Raw genomic sequence first — 21,486 nt, forward strand, 5'->3', positions numbered from 1 at the left:
AATCCCCACAAGAACCTTATGAGATAGCTGCTGCTATTATCCTCATCTTACTAAGAGGAAACTGAGGGTCAGAAGGCATCTTTCTAAGTGCCTAGCCTCACACACCTAGTGGGCACAGGCATCGGGTCTTAAATCCAAGTATGCCTGCCTCCAAACTCTGGTGTCTTAACAAAACTTGTGGGGATTGATCCCATGGTCCCCTACCCCTTATTTCAAAGTTAAAGTGATTTTTCACTTCTATTTAAAAAAAAATTAAATTACCTTCACCTTCTGAACTGTTGAGAGGTTGACAAAATAAGTATGTTAGGAAAGTGGCAAATACACTTTTTAGGAGCTTTAATTAATGACCTTTCTCAGTCTGAACAAGCAGAAAGGGTCTCTCCCAAAGGGGAGAAACTTGTTACCAAAATAAAGAGATGTTAGCTCTTCTCACAGCCTCTTAGTCCTCCTCATACTTGGGCTCTGTCCTCACATCACAGCTGTGGTCTAACAGCGAGTGGCTTCACCCATTAGGGACCTGGCTTCTATTCTTCCCATCCCCTGTTATATCCCAGGCACTCACACTTCCCCCTTCCTTACAGAGGCATGGAATGATGGGGTTTAGGGTCCTCTATTGAGTTGTGCCCCTAGGCCCTAATGTGGCAACAAAGTGACATGACCCTGACGCATCTCCCTTCTTATCGACCAGTGCAGATACTTCCAGAACCATCCTAGCAAGCAGTGTCACTGTCTTGCACACAAACTAGGAAAAATGCTCCCCATCCTTCTCTAGGGAGGCACAGCCCATGCCAGGGCAAAGAGCTTGGCAAGCAGAGAGTAGGCAGATTCCTGCCCCACTGGCCCCTCAGGTACACTGTGATGCAGGGCACAACTTGCACAACGCAGCACACAAGCCCTGGGGACATTTTGACTGTTTTGTTAAGGGCAGGTGAGAACTATAGGGTCTTTCTAGGTTTAGAGAAACCTAAATTTCTTTAAGGTGGTTAGCTGAGTTTTTAAAGTCACTTATGGGGCACCATGAAAAGCAGAAGACTCTTAAGAAATGACCCTCCTTACCTGTTCACAGGTTTTAGGTAAAATGCAAGGTGCAAAATATGGCACCTCCGTCTTGGTATCAATAACACTGCCATACACAAGAATAACAAATTTCATGTTCACGTTATCAATACTCATTTCATTATAGCTTGATAAAGTCTCCACATATGCATGATTGAGCATCACACACTTCTGAAACTTTAGGTCCTACAATAAAATTAGATTTTTTTCTATAAATCATATAAAATAACACATGATATCAAGAAGAAAGCATATTCCACATGAAAAGATGTTCAACATCGTTAATCATCAGCTCAGTTCAGTTCAGTTCAGTCCCTCAGTCGTGTCTGACTTTCTGACCCCATGAATCGCAGCACGCCAGGCCTCCCTGTCCATCACCAACTCCCGGAGTCTACCCAAACCCATGTCCATTGAGTCGGTGATGCATCAGGGAAACGCAAACCAGCTCAACAGAATGACTATCATCAAAAAGACAACAAGCAACAAGTATTGGCAAGGATGTAGAGAAAAGGGGGACTCTTCAGTGGACTGTAAATTGGTGCAACCACTTTGTAAAATAGTAGGAAGTTCCTCAAAAAATTAAATATTAAACTACCATATGATCTAGCAGTCTCACTCCTGGGCATATATCCCGAGAAAAGATACATGCATCCCACTGTTCACTGGACCATTATTCACAACAGCCAAGGCACGGAAACAACCTAAATGTCCAACAACAGGGGAATGGATAGAGAAGACGCGGTACTTATATACAATAGAATATTACTCAGTCATAAACTAGAACGAAGTAATGCCATTTGCAGCAACAGGGATGGACCTAGAGATTATCATACTAAGTGAAAGAAGCCAGACATTGAAAAACAAATATCATGTGACATCATTTATTATGTGGAATCTTAAAAAATGATACAAATGAACTCATATATGAACTTATGATTACCAAAGAGGGAGGGAGAGATAATCACATACACACTACTATATATAAAATAGATAGCCAACAAGTATGTACTATATAGCACAGGGAACTATACTGATATTTTATAATAATCTATAAGGAAAAAAATCTGAAAAAGAATATAATATATATATTATAACTGAATCACATTGCTGTACACATGAAAATAACAAAACATTATAAATCAAATATACTTCAATTTGTTTTAAAAAAAATCCATGTGTAGGTATTTGTGTGGACATAGTTTTTTAATTCCTTTGGGTAAATATCAAAGAGAGTGCTAGCTGGATCATATGGCAACAGCATGTTAGTTTTGTAAGAAACCACCAAACTCTCTTCCAAAGTGGCTGTGTACCATTTCGCATTCTCACCAACAATGAAGAAGAGTTCTTGTTGTTCCACACCCTGGCCACCATGTGGTGTTGTCACTGGCCAATTAATAGGTGTGTAACAGTATCACTTCTTTCATGGATCACTGCCTTGCTGTGTCAGAGGGGCTTGCATGACACAATGAAGCTATGAGCCATGCTCTGCAGGGCCACCCTAGACAGACAGGTCATAGCAGAGAGTTCTGGCAAAATGTGATCCACTGGAGGAGGGAATGGCAAACCACCCCAGTGTACTTGCCATGAGAACATCATGAATTGTATAAATGGTCAAAAAGACATGACACCAAAAGATGAGTCCCACGGGTCTGAAGGCATCCAATATGCTACTGGGGACGAGCAGAGGAGAATTACCAATAGTAATGAATAGATTCAAGGGACTAGATCTAGTTAACAGGGTGTCTGAAGAACTATTGACAGAGATCCATAATACTGTACAGGAGGCGGCAAACAATACCATCCCAAAGAAAAAGAAAAGCAAGAAGGCTAAGTGGTTATCTGAGGAGGCCTTACAAATAGTGGAAGAATGAAGAGAAGCAAAAAACAAGGTAGAGAAGGAAAAGTACATCCAATAAACACAGAGTCCCCCAAAATAGCTAGAAGAGACAAAGAAGGCCTTCTTTAATAAACAATGCTTAATAATAGAAGAAAACAACAAAAGGGGAAAGACTAGAGATCTCTTCAGAAAAACTGGAAACATCAAGGGAACATTCCGCCCAAAGACGGGCATAATAATGGTAGTGATCTATAGAAGCAGAAGAGATCAAGAAGAAATGGAAAGATTATACAGAAGAACTATACAAAAAAGATCTAAATGAACCAGATTACTACAATGGTGTGGTTAGTCACCCAGATCCAGACTTTGTGGAACAGGAAGTCAAGTGGGCCTTAAGAAGCACTGCTGTTAATAAAGCTAGTGGATGAGATGAAATTCCAGCAGAACTATTCAAATCCCTAAAGGATGATGCCATCAGGGTTTTGCACTCATTATGCTGGGAAATCTGGAAGACCCAGCAATGGCCAGAGGACTAGAAAAGGTCAATATTCATCCCAATCCCCAAGAAGAGTACCAAAGAGTGTGCTAACCATTGGACAATTGCACAGTTGGACAATTGCACTCATCTCCCATGCTAGTAAGTAAAGTGAAAGTCACTCAGTCGTGTCTGACTCTTTGTGACTCCATGGACTGTATAGTCCATGAAATTCTCCGGGCTATAATAATGGAGTGGGTAGCCTTTTCCTTCTCCAGGGGATCTTCTCAACCCAGGGAATCTTCCCAACCAGGGATCGAACCCAGGCCTCCTGCACTGCAGGCAGATTCTTTACCAGCTGAGCCACAAGGGAAGCCCAGTAAGGTTCATGCTTAAAATCTTGCATGTTAGGTTAGGCTTCAACCTTACATGAACCAAGAACTTCCAGATGTCCAAGCTGGGTTTAGAAAAGGAAGAGGAACTAGAGATCAAATTGCCAACATTCGCTGGATTATAGAGAAAGCAAGGGAATTTCAAAAAAAACATTTCTCTCTGTTTCCCTTGACAGTGCGGATCATGACAAACTGTGGAAAGCTCTTAAAGAGGTGGGAATACCAGATCATCTTACCTGTCTCCTGAGAAACCTATAAGTGGGTCAAGCAGCAATAGAAGTATGGAACAACTGATTGGTTCAAGATTGAGAAAGGAGTACAACAGGGCTGTCTGCTGTCACCTATTTGTTTAACCTATACGCTGAGCACCTATATGATTTCCCTGGTGGCTCAGAGGGTAAAGCGTCTGTCTGCAATGCAGGAGACCCAGGTTCGATCCCTGGGTCGGGAAGATCCCCTGGAGAAGGAAATGGCAATCCACTCCAGTACTATTGCCTGGAAAATCCCATGGACGGAGGAGCCTGGAAGGCTACAGTCCATGGGGTCACAAAGAGTCAGACACAACTGAGTGACTTCACAATCAATCATACGCTGAGCACATCATGAGAAATGCCAGGGTGGATGAGATACTAGCTGGAATCAAGATAGGCAGGAGAATCATCAACAATCTCAGATATGCGGATGATACCACTGTAATGGCAGAAAAAAAGAGAGGAAATAAAGAGCCTCTTGATGAGGGTGAGGGAGGAGAGTGAAACAGCCGCCTTAAGACTAAATATTAAAAAAAAAAAACTAACATCATGGCATCCAGCCCCATTACTTGATGGCAAATAGAAGGGGAAAAGGTGGAAGCAGGGACAGATTTCCTCTTCTTGGGCTCCAAAATCATTGCGGACGGTAACTGCAGTGATGAGATCAGAAGACGACTGCTTCTTGGCAGGAAAGCGATGACAAACCTAGACAATGTGTTGAAAAGCAGAGACATTACTCTACCAACAAAGGTCCATTTAGTCAAGGATATGGTCTTCTCAGTGGTCACATACGCTGTGAGAGCTGGACCATAAAAGAGGCAGAACGCTAAATAACTGATGGCTTCGAACTGCGGTGCTGGAGAAGACCCCTGAAAGTCCCTTGGACAGCAAGGAGATAAAACCAGTCAATCTTAAGGGAGATCAGCCCTGAATATTAACTAGGACTGATGCTGAAGCTGAAGCTCCAGTATTTTGGTCATCTGATGTGAATAGATGACTCACTGGAAAAGTCCGTGATGCTGGGAAGGATTGAGGGCAGAAGGAGAAGAAGGTGTCAGAGGATGAGATGGCTGAAAGGCATCACCAATGCAATGAACATGAACTTGGGCAAACTCCAGGAGATGGTGAGAGACAAGGAGGCCTGGCAAGCTGCAGTCAGTACCTAGTGTCACAGTCGAACATGACTGGGCAACTGAACAACAACAACAACAATGGTATCACACTGTTTTAATTTGCATTTCCCTGATGACATACTGTTCTCTTGAGAAACCTATACACAGGTCAGGAAGCAACAGTTAGAACTGGACATGGAACAACAGACTGGTTCCAAATAGGAAAAGGAGTACTCAAGGCTGTATATTGTCACCTTGCTTATTTAACTTATATGCAGAGTACATCATGAGAAAAGCTGGGCTGGAAGAAGCACAAGCTGGAATCAAGATTGCTGGGAGAAATATCAATAAACTCAGATATGCAGATGACACCACCCTTATGGCAGAAAGTGAAGAGGAACTAAAGAGCCTCTTGAGGAAAGTGAAAGTGGAGAGTGAAAAAGTTGGCTTAAAGCTCAACATTCAGAAAACGAAGATCATGGCATCTGGTCCCATCACTTTATGGGAAATAGATGGGGAAACGGAGGAAACAATGTCAGACTTTATTTTTGGGGGCTCCAAAATCACTGCAGATGGTGACTGCAGCCATGAAATTAAAAGATGATTACTCCTTGGAAGGAAAGTTATGACCAACTTAGATAGCATATTAAAAAGCAGAGATATTACTTTGCCAACAAAGGTCCATCTAGTCAAGGCTATGGTTTTTCCAGTGGTCACGTATGGTTGTGAGAGCTGGACTGTGAAGAAAGCTGAGCGCCGAAGAATTGATGCTTTTGAACTGTGGTGTTGGAGAAGACTCTTGAGAGTCCCTTGGACTGCAAGGAGATCCAACCCGTTCATCCTAAAGGAGACAAATCCTGGGATTTCTTTGGAAGGAATGATGCTGACACTGAAACTCCAATACTTTGGCCACCTCACGCAAAGAGTTGACTCATTGGAAAAGACTCTGATGCTGGGAGGCATTGGGGGCAGGAGGAGAAGGGGACGACAGAGGATGAGATGGCTGGATGGCATCACCGACTCGATGCATGTGAGTTTGGGTGAACTCCGGGAGCTGGTGATGGACAGGGAGGCCTGGCGTGCTGCAGTTCATGGGGTCGCAAAGAGTCAGACACAACTGAGTGACTGAACTGAACTGAACTGATGACATGTGATGTGGAGTATCTTTTCCTATATTTATTTGCTATTCATATATCTTCTCTGGTGAAGTTATCTATTATCAGCTTTGGCCCATTTTTTAATCAGGCTGGGTTTTTTCCTTACTGTTGAGTTTTAAAGCTCCTTGTATATTTTGGATAATAGTTCTTTTTCTGATATGTCTATTGCAAATATTTTCTCCCAGTCTGTGGTTTTTCTTCTAATTCTCTTGATATATGCTCATTTTTAACCCAATATTTATATTCAGTATCACAATTCAATGACTGTTCTTAAACTTCAGGTTTGTCACTTCCCCAGTTCCTGACTCATGGTAGGGGCTCAAAAAATTACTAAATGGAATGAAAATATAGGTTGTAAATTGTACCAGTCCAAGAACAGACCTGAACCGCTACTTTCTGAAGAGAAAGTTGATAGATGAGGCTTGGTAAACTCAATAAAAATTTGAAAAGGCAAATAATTTATAATAACGTAGGTAGATAGAATACACTAATAAACACCAAACTTGTGCTCAGTAACTCACTAATTAATGCTCTGCTTGATTCTTGGGGATCTACCTATTTAAGATTTGCTTACTCTCTTATTTTTTAGGGATGACTGGGGGTAACCTGGGAAAAACCAGCTGTCACAAGGGGACCGATGACCTACAGGAACTCAGAATAACAGAGTGGTAAAGATTCTGAAATCTTACTTTGAGAGATCAAACGTACCTTCTTTTCTCTGTCTCCAAAATATGAAATTTATTTTGCAAAAAAAATACAGGAAATAAAACTTAATTCATATTTTAATCATGCAACTGACCTCATCAACAAGACTTGATTCAAAATACTGATGGGCAATACCGAGAGCAAGCTTCAGCCATATTTTATATTCCAGGGATGGCCAGAAGAAATCAAAGCCTTCATATAAATCCTCCAGGGAGATAAAGCAGACCTGAAATGACAAAGCATCAAACAGTATGCTTGATTTGAAAATAAATTATTAAATCATCAGAAAAACAAAGGCCTGTAGGACTTCCCTGGTGGTACAGTGGAGGAGAATCCACCTGTCAATGCAGGGGACATGGGTTCAATCCTTGGTCCAGGAATATTTCATGTACCTCAGAGCAACTAAGCCCATGAACCACAACTACTAAGACTGCATGCTGCAACTGCTGAAGCTCTTGTGCCTAGAGCCTGTGCTCGGCAATAAGAGAAGCCACAGCAATGAGAAGCCTATGCAGCGCAAAGTAGCTCCCACTCACCACAATTAGAGAAAGTCCTCAGCAGCAATGAACACCTAGCACAGCCGAAAATTCTAAAAAAGACTGTAGGTTTCATCTTCACCTAACCTCTTAGAAAAGCTATCAACCCTAGTATATTAATTATGATACTCTGCAATTTAAGTATAAGATGATAAAATGTACAGTTCAATTAAAGCTATAGACTTAATACCAGTCCAGAAAATTTTATATTAATCAATAGCTAGGATAATCATGAACTTCCAGATGTTCAAGCTGGTTTTAGAAAAGGCAGAGGAACCAGAGGTCAAACTGCCAACATCCGCTGGATCATGGAAAAAGCAAGAGAGTGCCAGAAAAACATCTATTTCTGATTTATTGACTATGCCAAAGCCTTTGACTGTGTGGATCACAATAAACTATGGAAAATTATGAAAGAGATGGGAATACCAGACCACCTGACCTGCCTCTTGAGAAACCTGTATACAGGTCAGGAAGCAACAGTTAGAACTGGACATGGAACAACAGACTGGTTCCAAATAGGAAAAGGAGTACTCAAGGCTGTATGTTGTCACCCTGCTTATTTAACTTCTATGCAGAGTACATCATAAGAAATGCTGGGCTGGAAGAAGCACAAGCTGGAATCAAGATTTCTGGGAGAAATATCAATAACCTCAGATATGCAGATGACACCACCCTATTGGCAGGAATTGATGAAAGTGAAAGAGGAGAGTGAAAAAGTTGGCTTAAAGCTCAACATTCAGAAAACTAAGATCATGGCATCCGGTCCCATCACTTCATGGCAAATAGATGGGGAATCAGTGGAGACAGTGTCAGACTTTATTTTGGGGGGCTTCCTTGGAAGGAAAGTTATGACCAACCTAGACAGCATATTAAAAAGCAGAGACATTACTTTGTCAACAAAGGTCTATCTAGTCAAGGCTATGATTTTTCTAGTGGTCATGTATGGATATGAGAGTTGGACTATAAAGAAAGTTGGAGGCCAAAGAATTGATGCTTTTGAACTGTGGTGCTGGAGAAGACTCTTTAAAGCCCTTTGGACTGCAAGGAGATCCAACCAGTCTATCCTAAAGGAGATCAGTCCTGGGTGTTCATTAGAGGGTCTGATGTTGAAGCTGAAACTCCAATACTTTGGCCACCTGATGCAAAGAGCTGACTCATTTGAAAAGACCCTGATGCTGGGAAAGATTGAGGGCAGGAGGAGAAGGGGATAACAGAGGATGAGATGGTTGGATGGCATCACCAACTCAATGGACATGAGTTTGGGTAAACTCCGGGAGTTGATGATGGACAGGGAGGCCTGGCGTGCTGCAGTTCATGGGGTCGCAAAGAGTCGGACATGACTGAAAGACTGAAATGAAATGAACTGAACTGAGAATAATCATGAGCCCAAGATTATGGAACTAAGCCACATAAACTTATTTATTTTTATTGCCACAGTAGGTAACGTGCACTTATTCATAGTATTTGCTTTCAGAGCAAAGTGCCAATCCAAACAAGGAAGACGACTCTCAGAATTCAAGCTACCTGAACTTCAGCAAATTCAATTCAGCCTTGTGAATACATTCATGTTTTCTCTTCTCTTCCAAAAGTGAAATGGTATGAAACTGACAAAGTAACACTCCTTTCTGTCTGTCACAATCCTAAGACTCTGCACTTTGCTCCATTGCATTTAACAGTCCCCAAAGCTTGAGAATTCTTTGTAAGTAGGAACTTTCACTTGGAGAAGGCAATGGCAACCCACTCCAGTACTCTTGCCTGGAAAATCCCATGGATGGAGGAGACTGGTAGTCTGTAGTCCATGGGGTTGCTAACAGTCAGACACGACTTAGCGAGTTCACTTTCACTTTTCACTTTCATGCATTGGAGAAGGAAATGGCAACCCAGTCGTGTTCTTGCCTGGAGAATCCCAGGGATGGGGGAGCCTGGTGGGCTGCCGTCTATGGGATCACACAGAGTCGGAAACGACTGAAGTGACTTAGCAGTAGCAGTAGCAGGAACTTTCACTAATTTCTATTTGAATTGCCCACAGCTACCCCACTTATTTGTTAAATAAAATTCTTACTTAGCAAGTGAAAAATGGAAGAAAGATTTGAAACACAAGTATTCTTTAAAAACACTACTCCCATAATGGTAGCCATTTATGGAGCACCTAAACATGCCAGGCATCTTATCTTTATAACATCAGACGTTAGATATTTTCTCTTCTAATTAAAAAAAGTGGCAAAGACTCTTTGGTTAAAATATCTGCCTCCAGTTCAAGAGGGAGGGGACACAGGTATAGGTATGGCTAATTCATGTTGATGTTTGGCAGAAACCAACACAATACCGTAAAGCAATTATTCTTCAATTAAAAATAAATAAATTTAACTGTTTTAAAAAAAAAAAATCTCCCTCCAGACACCATAGTGGATGTGAAACATCAAATTGGCCTTTCTCAGCTACCTGCTTCACAATAGCTGGTTGGGTTGACTAAGATAATAGAACCCTCCCCCGCCCCCAAAAAAGTGCTGGCACTCCTTACTAACTTGAGGAAGAAATAACACCCACAGTATAGACAGCACCAGGTGCTTACCTGCAAAATGGTTTCACAGATGACAGTATATTCAATTTCACGCTTAAGCAGACAGCTCAATTCTCCAATTATGTCTCCACTGGTACAGTACTCTGTAAACCTAGTTGTGGACTCTCTGTCAGGTCTTAGGCTCCTGTCTATTCCAAAAGTAGGAGGTGAACTCTCCAACTGCAATGGAGAAATAATTGAGCCAAGGGAAATACAAAATCAGGAGCCCTTGACCAAACCCTAGGAGCTCCCAGTGTTTCTTGCAACTATTACAATAGAAGGAAAAGATTCTTTATGAATACTTTCAGATGGGAAGGAGGAACTGGGCTTCCAAAAATCATTTCTTTCACATTTCCACTCTCCAGGCTGAGACTGTTTCAAATCTTACAGCTTTACAGATGACCCCTATTTACCTTCCTTATATAAAAATTCTACCAAAAGTAGTCATAGCAGTCTGCCACTAAATGCAAGTACCCACTCTAAGTCTATTAGATATTCTTAGCATAATGGGCTAGTGCCTCAGGTGGAAAAAATTTTTGATTGCATAGATGCATAAGCCAGATTTCATCCATGAATATGACCCCAAGCCAAGTCATAATTTCAGCAGAAATCTTGCCTCCCTTAAGATGCTTAAGAATAATTACCATGAGACATTAGCAGAAAAAGGTTTTAGAATGAACACAGGATGGTTGAGCTACTTCAGGAAAAGAACTGGTAGGCATGGGTGGTGTAAAAGAAAGTCATCAGATTTCAGGAGGAAGATGCAAGAATTAACCAGAAGGATTACAGAACTTTCCAGAAAGTTTAGTTGTCAGTGCCAAAGAGGAAGCCTATTGCCCAAGACGCAAGAAATGGAAAAACATCACTGAAGGAATTGCTGTGAAAGTTGTACCCTCTCCTAGTGAGTTCCACCATTCAAACTTGTAGAGGCACTCATGCTTCCAAAGAACTCTGACATTTTTAAATTTAATTTTTAATGAAGTCCAAAAGCCTTTTGAGTACAAGTCCCCTACACACAAACAAGTTCCGTTCTGAAAGTGTGTTCTTAAGTCCAATATGTTTGTAAGTCCAACAAAGTTAACCTAGGTGCCCAACTAACACAATTGGCTATATAGTACTATACTGTAATAGGTTTATAATACTTTTCACACAAATAACACATAAAAACAAACACAAAAAATAAAATATTTTTAAGCTTACAGTGCAGTATATTGAAAAGTAGAGCAGTACAGCTGGCATACAGGGACATACTTGTATCTTTGAAAGTTTGCAACTTGAAGGTCTGTATGTAGGGGACTTAACAGTAAAAAAGAATGGTTCTGCTTTTTACAAACCAAAGAAAGATGATTACATCTGTGGCAAGCAGAATTTTAAAGAAGGCCTTCCAAGGTTTCTATCTTTTTGTTATTCAATCAAACATTGATCTATGAACTACTGTGAAGGGATTTTGCAGATAGAATTAGGGTTACTAATCAGCTAAACTTAAAGAGATGATTCTGGATTATCCTGTGGACTCCAATGTAATCACATGAGCCCTCAAAGTAGAAAAGGAAGTAGTCATCAAGACTGGAGAGGGACAAATGAATTGATTTCTCTGTCCATCAGTTTTCTCATGAGGTTAATAGAAGGACAAAATGTCATAACATATTGCCATTCTCGATCATCTTTTTTTTTTTTTTATGGCTTGTATTTTCACTTTATTAATGGTGTCATTTATGCTTAAGAAACTTTTACCAAACATTTTTAATGGCAATGAAGCTCCTTCTATTTTTTTTTTTGATGCCATGATATTCGTTTCCTGAATGTTGAGCTTTAAGCCAGATTTTTCACTCTCCTCTTTCACTTTCTTTTTTTCTTTTTTTTTTTTAATTTTTATTTTTACTTTATTTTACTTTACAATACTGTATTGGTTTTGCCATACATTGACATGAATCCACCACGGGTGTACATGCGATCCCAAACATGAACCCCCCTCCCACCTCCCTCCCCACAACATCCCTCTGGGTCATCCCCATGCACCAGCCCCAAGCATGCTGTATCCTGCATCGGACATAGACTGGTGATTCGATTCTTACATGATAGTATACATGTTTCAATGCCATTCTCCCAAATCATCCCACCCTCTCCCTCTGAGTCCAAAATTCCACTATACACATCTGTGTCTTTTTTGCTGTCTTGCATACAGGGTCATCGTTGCCATCTTTCTATATTCCATATATATGTGTTAGTATACTGTATTGGTGTTTTTCTTTCTGGCTCACTTCACTCTGTATAATCGGCTCCAGTTTCATCCATCTCATCAGAACTGATTCAAATGTATTCTTTTTAATGGCTGAGTAATACTCCATTGTGTATATGTACCACAGCTTTCTTATCCATTCATCTGCTGATGGACATCTAGATTGTTTCCATGTCCTGGCTATTATAAACAGTGCTGCGATGAACATTGGGGTACATGTGTCTCTTTCAATTCTGGTTTCCTCAGTGTGTATGCCCAGCAGTGGGATTGCTGGGTCATAAGGTAGTTCTATTTGCAATCTTTTAAGGAATCTCCACACTGTTTTCTATAGTGGTTGTACTAGTTTGCATTCCCACCAACAGTGTAGGAGGGTTCCCTTTTCTCCACACCCTCTCCAGCATTTATTGCTTGCAGATTTTTGGATCCCAGACATTCTGATTGGTGTGAAGTGGTACCTCATAGTGGTTTTGATTTGCATTTCTCTAATAATGAGTGATGTTAAGCATCTTTTCATGTGTTTGTTAGCCATCCGTATGTCTTCTTTGGAGAAATGTCTATTTAGTTCTTTGGCCCATTTTTTGATTGGGTCGTTTATTTTTCTGGAATTGAGTTGCATAAGTTGCTTGTATATTTTTGAGATTAGTTGTTTGTCAGTTGTTTAATTTGCTATTATTTTCTCCTATTCAGAAGGCTGTCTTTTCACCTTGCTTATAGTTTCCTTTGTTGTGCAGAAGCTTTTAATTTTAATTAGATCCCATTTGTTTATTTTTGCTTTTATTTCCAGAATTCTGGGAGGTGAATCATAGAGGATCCTGCTGTGATTTATGTCGGAGAGTGTTTTGCCTATGTTCTCCTCTAGGAGTTTTATAGTTTCTGGTCTTACATTTAGATCTTTAATCCATTTTGAGTTTATTTTCGTGTGCGGTGTTAGAAAGTGATCTAGTTTCATTTTTTTACAAGTGGTTGACCAGTTTTCCCAGCACCACTTGTTAAAGAGATGGTCTTTACTCCATTGTATATTCTTGCCTCTTTTGTCAAAGATAAGGTGTCCATATGTGTGTGGATTTATCTCTGGGCTTTCTGTTTTGTTCCATTGATCTATATTTCTGTCTTTGTGCCAGTACCATACTGTCTCGATGACTGTGGCTTTGTAGTAGAGCCTGAAGTCAGGCAAGTTGATTCCTCCAGTTCCATTCTTCTTTCTCAAGATTGCTTTGGCTATTCGAGGTTTTTTGTATTTCCATACAAATCTTGATCGATCATCTTTTTAAATGTCACAACTAGCCTCTTCAACTCTTGATCACTGCTAACATACTACATATTTAACTTAGGTATTTTGTCCATTGTTCCATCTCCTTCTATGCTTCTACAAGAAATTAACTTCTAAGAAGACAGGGCTTTTTTGTGTTTTCTCAGTTCTATGCCTAGAATGAATGTGCCTACTGCATAATAGCAATGAAGTAAATATTTGTTGAATGAATGAGTAAATGAATGAATGAAAAGTGCCAGACACTTAGTAAGTGCTAGTTAGTATTTATAATTATAGTTTCTTTCCATGATTAATTTTGGCTTTTTTAAGGTCTGAAACACTCATTCTAAAAATATAAAGCCAAATATATTATTTGCACTAATAATAAGGGTTTGTCACTTGTAACTGTCATATAGGATCTAGAAATTATGTTGGTCATATCTGGGGCTCACCTATGGATCCAGCTACTGGTATTCAGTTTCTAAAGGATTCTTGTCCCTATCACTCTTACTGACAACAAAAACCTCCTATTAGTTAAAAATGGTATGCTCTTCATCCCTATTTGACCTCTGGGAGAATGTGACACTGTGGTCTATTTCCTCAACCTTGACTCTAATTTCCTTTAGATGAGTAACCCAACCACTCCAAGTACTGGGTTCCTTATATGACCAGCACAGAAAAGACTGTTCCTGCCAGGATTGTTGTGAAGAATAAGTAATAATTATGAAAGCATTCTGTAAGATGGGAAGCACCTTTCAGATGGTGGGTGTTATAATTATCTCTCAGCAGTTGTGTTAGCGCCAAACAGAAGTGGTTTCATTTGGAAAAGAAATTATGTTAAAAATTTGAAATTTTCTTGATTCCTAAATTTCTCCTTATGTGATAATTACGACTTTCAAGATATATTTTTAGTAAAGAATAAATAGTTCCTTACGATTGCCATTCCTGAAATAATCAAGTAGATTCCTTGTGGCATTTCACCTTCTTTACAAATGACATCTCCATAGTCAAAATAGGCAAGTTTAGCTCTTTCCTGAAAGAAAAGAAACAGGAAAGGAATGAAAAAGAATCAACACAAGTCTTCATAATCTACTTCTCTAAAGAGAAATAAGATTTTAAAGCTAAAAAGTAGCATAAAAAACAAACTATATTCTTTGATTTGTTAATGAGTTATAATGTTTTGACAGACCTCATTAACTTTTAGGGAAAAAGGGGACAAGCAAGCAAACTGCAGACTTTGTGCTTTGGACCTAGCAGAGTGACTGGCAGAAACACCCAATAAATGCTAGGTTGGATAAATGTTTACAATAAAGTATAATAATTCTGGTCAAGGAGACAGGGGCAGGGCACTCTGGGAAACAAATTCAGAAAGGCCACAGGAACCCTGACTTGGGTGTCTAGGGAAGGAACAGCTAAACTGAGATCTGAAGGAAGAGCAACAAGATAGCCAGGATACCATGAGCTGAAGACCATTCAGGGCAGAGGATTCAGTTCATGCAAAGACCCATTAGCAAACAGAATAACTGCACTGTGGGGTAACACAGAAGATTCAATATATCTCAGGCCAGGGAGGGATGGAGACCAGGGTGGAGTTATCCATTAGGCATCAATAGGCACAGTGTCCAGAGTTCACAGTACTTTTAGGGATTCACAACAATGTTTTAGTTTCTTTTAAAATCAGAAGAAAATAAGACAACTTTTAGGTAGAGCAAACTGTCTTAATACTAAAGCATCTAATGCTAATATATTCATCTTTATAGTAACAAAATCACAAAGTATAATTTTTTGGTGCTTTACGGAGGAAAAGGCAGAAGTGCCTGGAGTCTGGGTGGAGGCGGGACTGGAGAGGTGAGCCGGAGCCAGGTCTCCAGGGGGCTCACATGCACGGTAAAAAGTCCACACTCTGGAGCCCGGGCACCACAACTTGATAATCCATGTGCCACAACTAGAGAGTCTGTGCACTGCAAGGAAAGACCCCATATGAAGCAATGAGGATCTCGTGTGCCACATAAAAGCTGACACATCCAGATACATTTTTTTTTTAAGTTTGAACTTTTCCCAAAACCAGGGGGTGGTCACTGAAAGGTTTCTAACGGGAGACTTACAGTGACACGTTTGCATTTTACAAAGATGTGGAGGAAACATATTTTTAAATCCTTCATAGTAGTTATCGCTTAGTATAGGGTGGGGAGTGAAAGGATATCACTTTTTACTTCTGAATTATTTTACAGTGTTAAAATAAACGTGGATGACTTCACAATATTTTTTTTTAAAGCTGGCCTAAAGCCAATTATCCAGCTTATGTGTTATTCAGATCTTTATTTTTTTCAATTGTTGTCTTTAGGCTTATCCTCATATACTATTACCTTTTTAATTAACCACAACAGTTGAAGGATGAAAGGAGGAAGAAGTAGTGAAAATTAACTGTTGCTGCTGTGATAGAAACCAAGACTGAAATTAACATCTATAATAAGGGGGTGTTTCTTTTGTTTACTATATGGATTTTTCCATGCATTCCCTGGGCTAACCCTAATGAGAATAATGCTCATGTGCTCCCAATTCATCACATTTTTCTTTACCCCAGTGAAATCTGATTTAAGTGGCTACCAATAACCAACATCTTAAGGAAAAGGGCCACTTAATGAGTGAACCATTTTAGAGCCGGAGAGCAGCAACTACCAAGCCCACATGCAGCAACTACTGAAGCCCGTGTGCTCTACAGCCTGTGCTCCGCAACAAGCCACCACAATGAGAAGCCCCAGCACCGCAATGAAGAGTAGCCCCTGCTCTCCGCACCTAGAGAAAATCCACACAGCAATGAAGACCCAGCACCACTAAAAATAAATAAATAAACATTTTTTTTAAAAAAAAAGAGTGAGTCATGTCTGAAAGGCGGTAGAGAGAGTCTGACAGCTTTGTTTAGGCATGGCAGGCTAAGGAGTGGAGGAAGCTTGTGCTCCTGGTTATAGATTCATCTCAGGTGTATGGAAATCATTAATTTATGGAGTTCCTACCCATTGTTTTTTCCATTCCTCCCCCATTCACTGCAGGATGGTCAGTTAATTATACTTGTGAGAGCATTACCTATAAAGAACCAAATTCGAATTTTAAACTTGGATAGTTTAAAAACTGAAGAGGATGCAGATTGTAATTAACACCCCTTAGATACCTTCTTCCCAGTCCAAGCCCATCCCTCACCTCCCACCCTCTATTCCCCAGACTACGTTCAACAGCCCCTGCCCATTAGGTTTCCCCCTTCTTACAGTCACACTTGTACTCCCCAAAGCTGGACGTTTGATTCAAACTAAGCTAGTTGGATTTCTCTCTCAAGAATTTGAACTAAAGGACAAAGAGCCTGGGAGTGAGAACTGGTTCATCATAGTCATGTGCTAAAGGAAGAGTCCACAAATTCCTACCACTGACATTCCAGAGCTGGCCTGATTCTCACCCTGTTCAGGGTTAGTCTGTCAACTGTTTCTTAGCATCTGTTGTTCAGTCACTAAGTCATGTCTCACTCTTTGCGACCCCATGGACTGCAGCATGCCAGGCTTTCCTGTCCTTCATTATCTTCCAGGGTTTGCTCAGATTCATGTCCCTTGAGTGGGTGATGCTATCTATCTCACTCCCTGCTGCCCTTTTCTTCTCGTATACCACTGCAATATATTGTTAGTAAGATCCCCTCTTGCTTAAACTAGTTCAGATAGGGTTTTGTTACTTTCAACCATAGGAGTCTTAATTTAATTAAATTTGAAATTAATTTCAAAAGGAAAATTCAAAAATTTCTGGCATGAAGTAAACACTGCTGCTGCTGCTGCTGCTGCTGCTGCTAAGTCGCTTCAGTCGTGTCCGACTCTGTGACCCCAGAGACAGCAGCCCACCAGGCTCCGCCGTCCCTGGGATTCTCCAGGCAACAGCACTGGAGTGGGTTGCCATTTCCTTCTCCAAAGCATGAAAGTCAAAAGTGAAAGTGAAGTCGCTCAGTCGTGTCCGACTCCTAGTTACCCCATGGACTGCAGCCTACCAGGCTCCTCCATCCGTGGGATTTTCCAGGCAAGAGTACTGGAGTGGGGCACCATTGCCTTTATAGTTAAACAGATGACATATATCTCCATGTCTAGATCACAAGGTAGAGTACAACCAAATTTACAGCAAAACAAGCACCACTCTTTGTCACAGAGTTTTCCTGATTCCAATAGGTTTCAACAAGTTGATGAAACAGTTACTATTCATATAACTATGATATAATTCATATAATTATCAGGGCTCCCCTGATAGCTCAGTTGGTAAAGAATCCACCTGCAATGCAGGAGACCCCGGTTCGATTCCTGTATTGGGAAGATCTGCTGGAGAAGGGATAGGCTACCCACTCCTGTATTCTTGGGCTTCCCTTGTGGCTCAGCTGGTAAAGAATCCACCTGCAACGTGGGAGACCTGGGTTAGATCCCTGGGTTGGAAGATCACCTGGAGAAGGGATGGACTGTATAGTCCATGGGGTCGCAAAGTGTCAGACATGACTGAGTGATTTTCACTCATATAATAGCCATTTAAAACTAAAACCACAAACTGGTGGTCCATGAGTCATATCTAGTCTACAGATATATTTTGTTTGGCTTGCACAGTATCTTTAAAATTCTGAATTGGTTGCCAAGTTTTAAAATTCACATAAAAATACAGATGTATGGATTCGCCTTTAAAAAACTGACTTTTACATTATTAAATCTAATAGTCAATTTTCAGACTTCATCTTATGTGATCTCTCAGCCTCATATGACATAGTTGATCACTTTCTCTTTCTTGAAATACTTTCTTCACTTAGCTCTGGGACACCATTCTTTTTTTTTTTTTTTTCTCCTATTTGATGGATAACTCCTCAATTCTTCTTTTCCAGCTTTACTGAGACAGAACTACTTAGCAGTAAAGAGTCCGCCTGCAATGCAGCAGACGCAGGTTCAATCCCTGGGTCAGGAAGGTCCCCTGAAAGAGGAAATGGCAATCCTCTCCAGTATTCTTGCCAGGGAAAATACAATGGAGAGAGGAACCTGGCGGGCTACAGTCCATAGGGCTGTGAAGAGTCAGACACAACTGAGTGACTGAGTACACACACATACATACACACACACACACACACACACAATATAAGTTTAAGGTATACAGCATCATAATGACTTGACATGCACCTATTGCAAAATGACTATCACAGTAAATTTAGTTAACATACATCACTTCATATAGTTATAAAAATTTTTTCCATGTGACAAAAATGGATTCTTTTAGATTCTACACTCCTAGAGCTTTTAAATATACTAGACATAAATGACTATATAACTATAGTCATCATGTTGTATATCTAGTAATTTTCTATCTTGTAACTTGGAAGTTTGTACCCTTTAACCCACTTGTCTAATTTACTCAGCTTCCACTCCCCTCCTCTGGCAACCACCAATCTGATTCATAGCTCACAACTCAACCCTTGGATGTTCATAACAATTCCTTGAATTATCAAGTTTCAAGGCCTTAAATATTATCTCTATGCTGACAACTCCAAAATGTCTTTCTCCAATTTGACCTCCCACCTACATTCTAGTCATGTATCTAACTAACTGCCTACTCAACAGCTCCACTTGGATGTCTAATAGCCTCCTCAAATTTAACCTATTCAGAATCAAACTCTTGCCCATCTCCCACCCCATATAAATCTCTTCCCCATCTAAATAAAGGGCTAATCCATTTTCAGACTATTTTCTATTTCAGCCAAAATTCTAGAAGTCATTGTTTCTCTCTCTAGCACTCACTCCATCAACATTTATATGCTGTCTCTTCAAAACCTATTGAGTCTGAACTCCTCTCACCACTTTCACTCATCCACGTCACTATCATCTCTTGCCTACATTATCATAATCACATCCTACCTGGATGCCCTGGCTTTCCCTTGATCACCTACAGCCTATTCTTAACACATCAGCAGATGATCATTTTTAAGGGTAAGTTAGATCATGTCACTTCTCTCTTCAAAACCTTTCAACATGTTTCCACTTAATTCTGAGTAAAAGCCAATGTCCTAACAATGACCTACAAAGTTCTACAAACTCAAGCTTGCCACAAATCCTTAGTCTTAATCTCCTCCCTCCAGCACTGGTCCTGCCACAGGGGCCTTTGTGATGTTCCTTGAATAGAGCAGTCAGGGCTTCCCTGGTGGTCCATCAGGAAAGAGTCTGCCTTCAGTGAGGGAGACCAGGGTTTGATCCCTGGTTTCGGAAGATCTCCTGGAGAAGGAAATGGCAAACCACTCCAGTATTCTTGCCTGGAAAGTCCCATGGACAAAGGAGCCTGGCGGGCTACAGTCCATGGGGGTCACAAAGAGTTGGACATGACTGAGTGACTTCACTTTGAACACAGCAAGCATATCCACCTCAGGGCACTGCACCTGCCTTCTCCCAGATATCGAAATGGTGTGCTCCCTGACTTATTTCAGATCTCTGTCCACAGGAAAGGTACTAGAGCAATCTTCTCTAACCATCCATATAGAATAGCTGCCTATCTATAGTCTCCTTTTCCACCTTTTCTCCATATAGCATTTGTTACCACCTGACAGACTATATATTTATGCATGGGTATGTTCACTGTCCGTCTCCATCCATATAACATAAAGTCAATGAAAGCAGGAATTTATTTTGTTCACTGCCATATCCCCAAACCTAGAACATTCTCTAGCTCAAAGAGGCTATTCAATAGCTATCTATTGAAAGAGTACACATTCCTATAGGAACACTCAGCTGACTTCAGACAAAGCATGAACTCTGCAATATACTACAGTCCTGTTCCCTGTTTATATTACACCCAGATGGTTTTACTTTTCTATTATCTACCTGGACTGCAAAGTAACTTAAATATGAGACCCTTGACCTAAAAAAGTCTTTTCCAGAGTGTGCATCTGGAAGTCTGGGGCTTTTCATCAGAAAATAAGATAGGACTGGTAATAATTGGGTAATGTATTAAAAAAACATATCATCCTAAGCAGATAAGCAATTATAAAAAAAAATCTTTGCGCTTTAGGCTCAAAATGAAATCCACTCTTCTAGGTTTTGCTGGGCCTCCATTTTGACTTATCCTTTACTGCCCATTACAGGAGTCTTGCCTTGGATAAGTTTTTTTATTATTATTAATCTTATATTAGGGAATGAAAAATAATTGTCATCGAACATGAGCTAAAATATAAGACAGGATCTTTACCTTGAAGAATTCAATGAGAACATCTTTATTTTCTAGCCAAATGATATTATGAAGATATTTGTCAGGAGTAGGGAGCGGGATTGCCATTGGAAAGTTATTCAATGATTTTATTTTTTCAAGAAGTACCTAAAACAAACAATCAAAATAATGGTGATTAGATCCTGTAACAGAAAAGGGACAAGTAAAAATGAAGGAAATCGAAATAAAATAGTTTTGCAGAGCTTTTCTTCTTTAAATTGTCCTCTAATTTTTTTTTTTTGTTCTTTTTCTCCACTTACTATTTTCCCTGGTATATTAACTCATATTGAATTTATCCTTTTTATAATCCAATTAATAGCTGTATTCTACCCTGTCTTAATCTCAAACTTAACTGTTGATTACTATATGATTTATTGCCACATTCTCTCAAAATTTTTTTTCATGTGAGTGAGTTGCTTCTCTACATTCTTCTAGTTTTGAAGGATAAGGTTGTAGTTTTGTGGCCTTTCAGAAGTCTTCTCTGACTTCCCCAAGTAAGAGGTAATGGCTTACTTGCCTTATTCCCAGCATATCTCTTACAAATCTCCCTTATGGAACTCATTACATTGTAGTATTATTATGTTTACTTATATGTGATATGTAACTTTTGTTGATTGCCTGGATAAATGACTAAATGAAAAAAAGAGGAAGAGTGTCCATGGACTTTGA

The 21,486-nt window shown here is 40.0% G+C and overlaps 1 protein-coding gene across 1 annotated transcript in view; it reads right to left on the reverse strand.

The window, feature by feature from the left end:
* The window catches only part of SLC9C2 (solute carrier family 9 member C2 (putative)), a 101,872-nt gene that overhangs the window by 5,161 nt on the left and 75,225 nt on the right, over positions 1 to 21,486 (reverse strand). Inside the window, exons 20-24 of the mRNA XM_068985782.1 lie at positions 20,800 to 20,925; positions 14,504 to 14,602; positions 10,094 to 10,261; positions 7,080 to 7,211; positions 1,057 to 1,242 (exon numbers count right to left, since the gene is read on the reverse strand). Of these exons, the coding sequence (XP_068841883.1) occupies positions 1,057 to 1,242; positions 7,080 to 7,211; positions 10,094 to 10,261; positions 14,504 to 14,602; positions 20,800 to 20,925 (711 nt within the window). The remainder of the gene's footprint in view (positions 1 to 1,056; positions 1,243 to 7,079; positions 7,212 to 10,093; positions 10,262 to 14,503; positions 14,603 to 20,799; positions 20,926 to 21,486) is intronic.

Source organism: Capricornis sumatraensis, chromosome 14, assembly GCF_032405125.1.
Source record: "Capricornis sumatraensis isolate serow.1 chromosome 14, serow.2, whole genome shotgun sequence".
NCBI classification, from domain to species: Eukaryota; Metazoa; Chordata; class Mammalia; order Artiodactyla; family Bovidae; genus Capricornis; species Capricornis sumatraensis.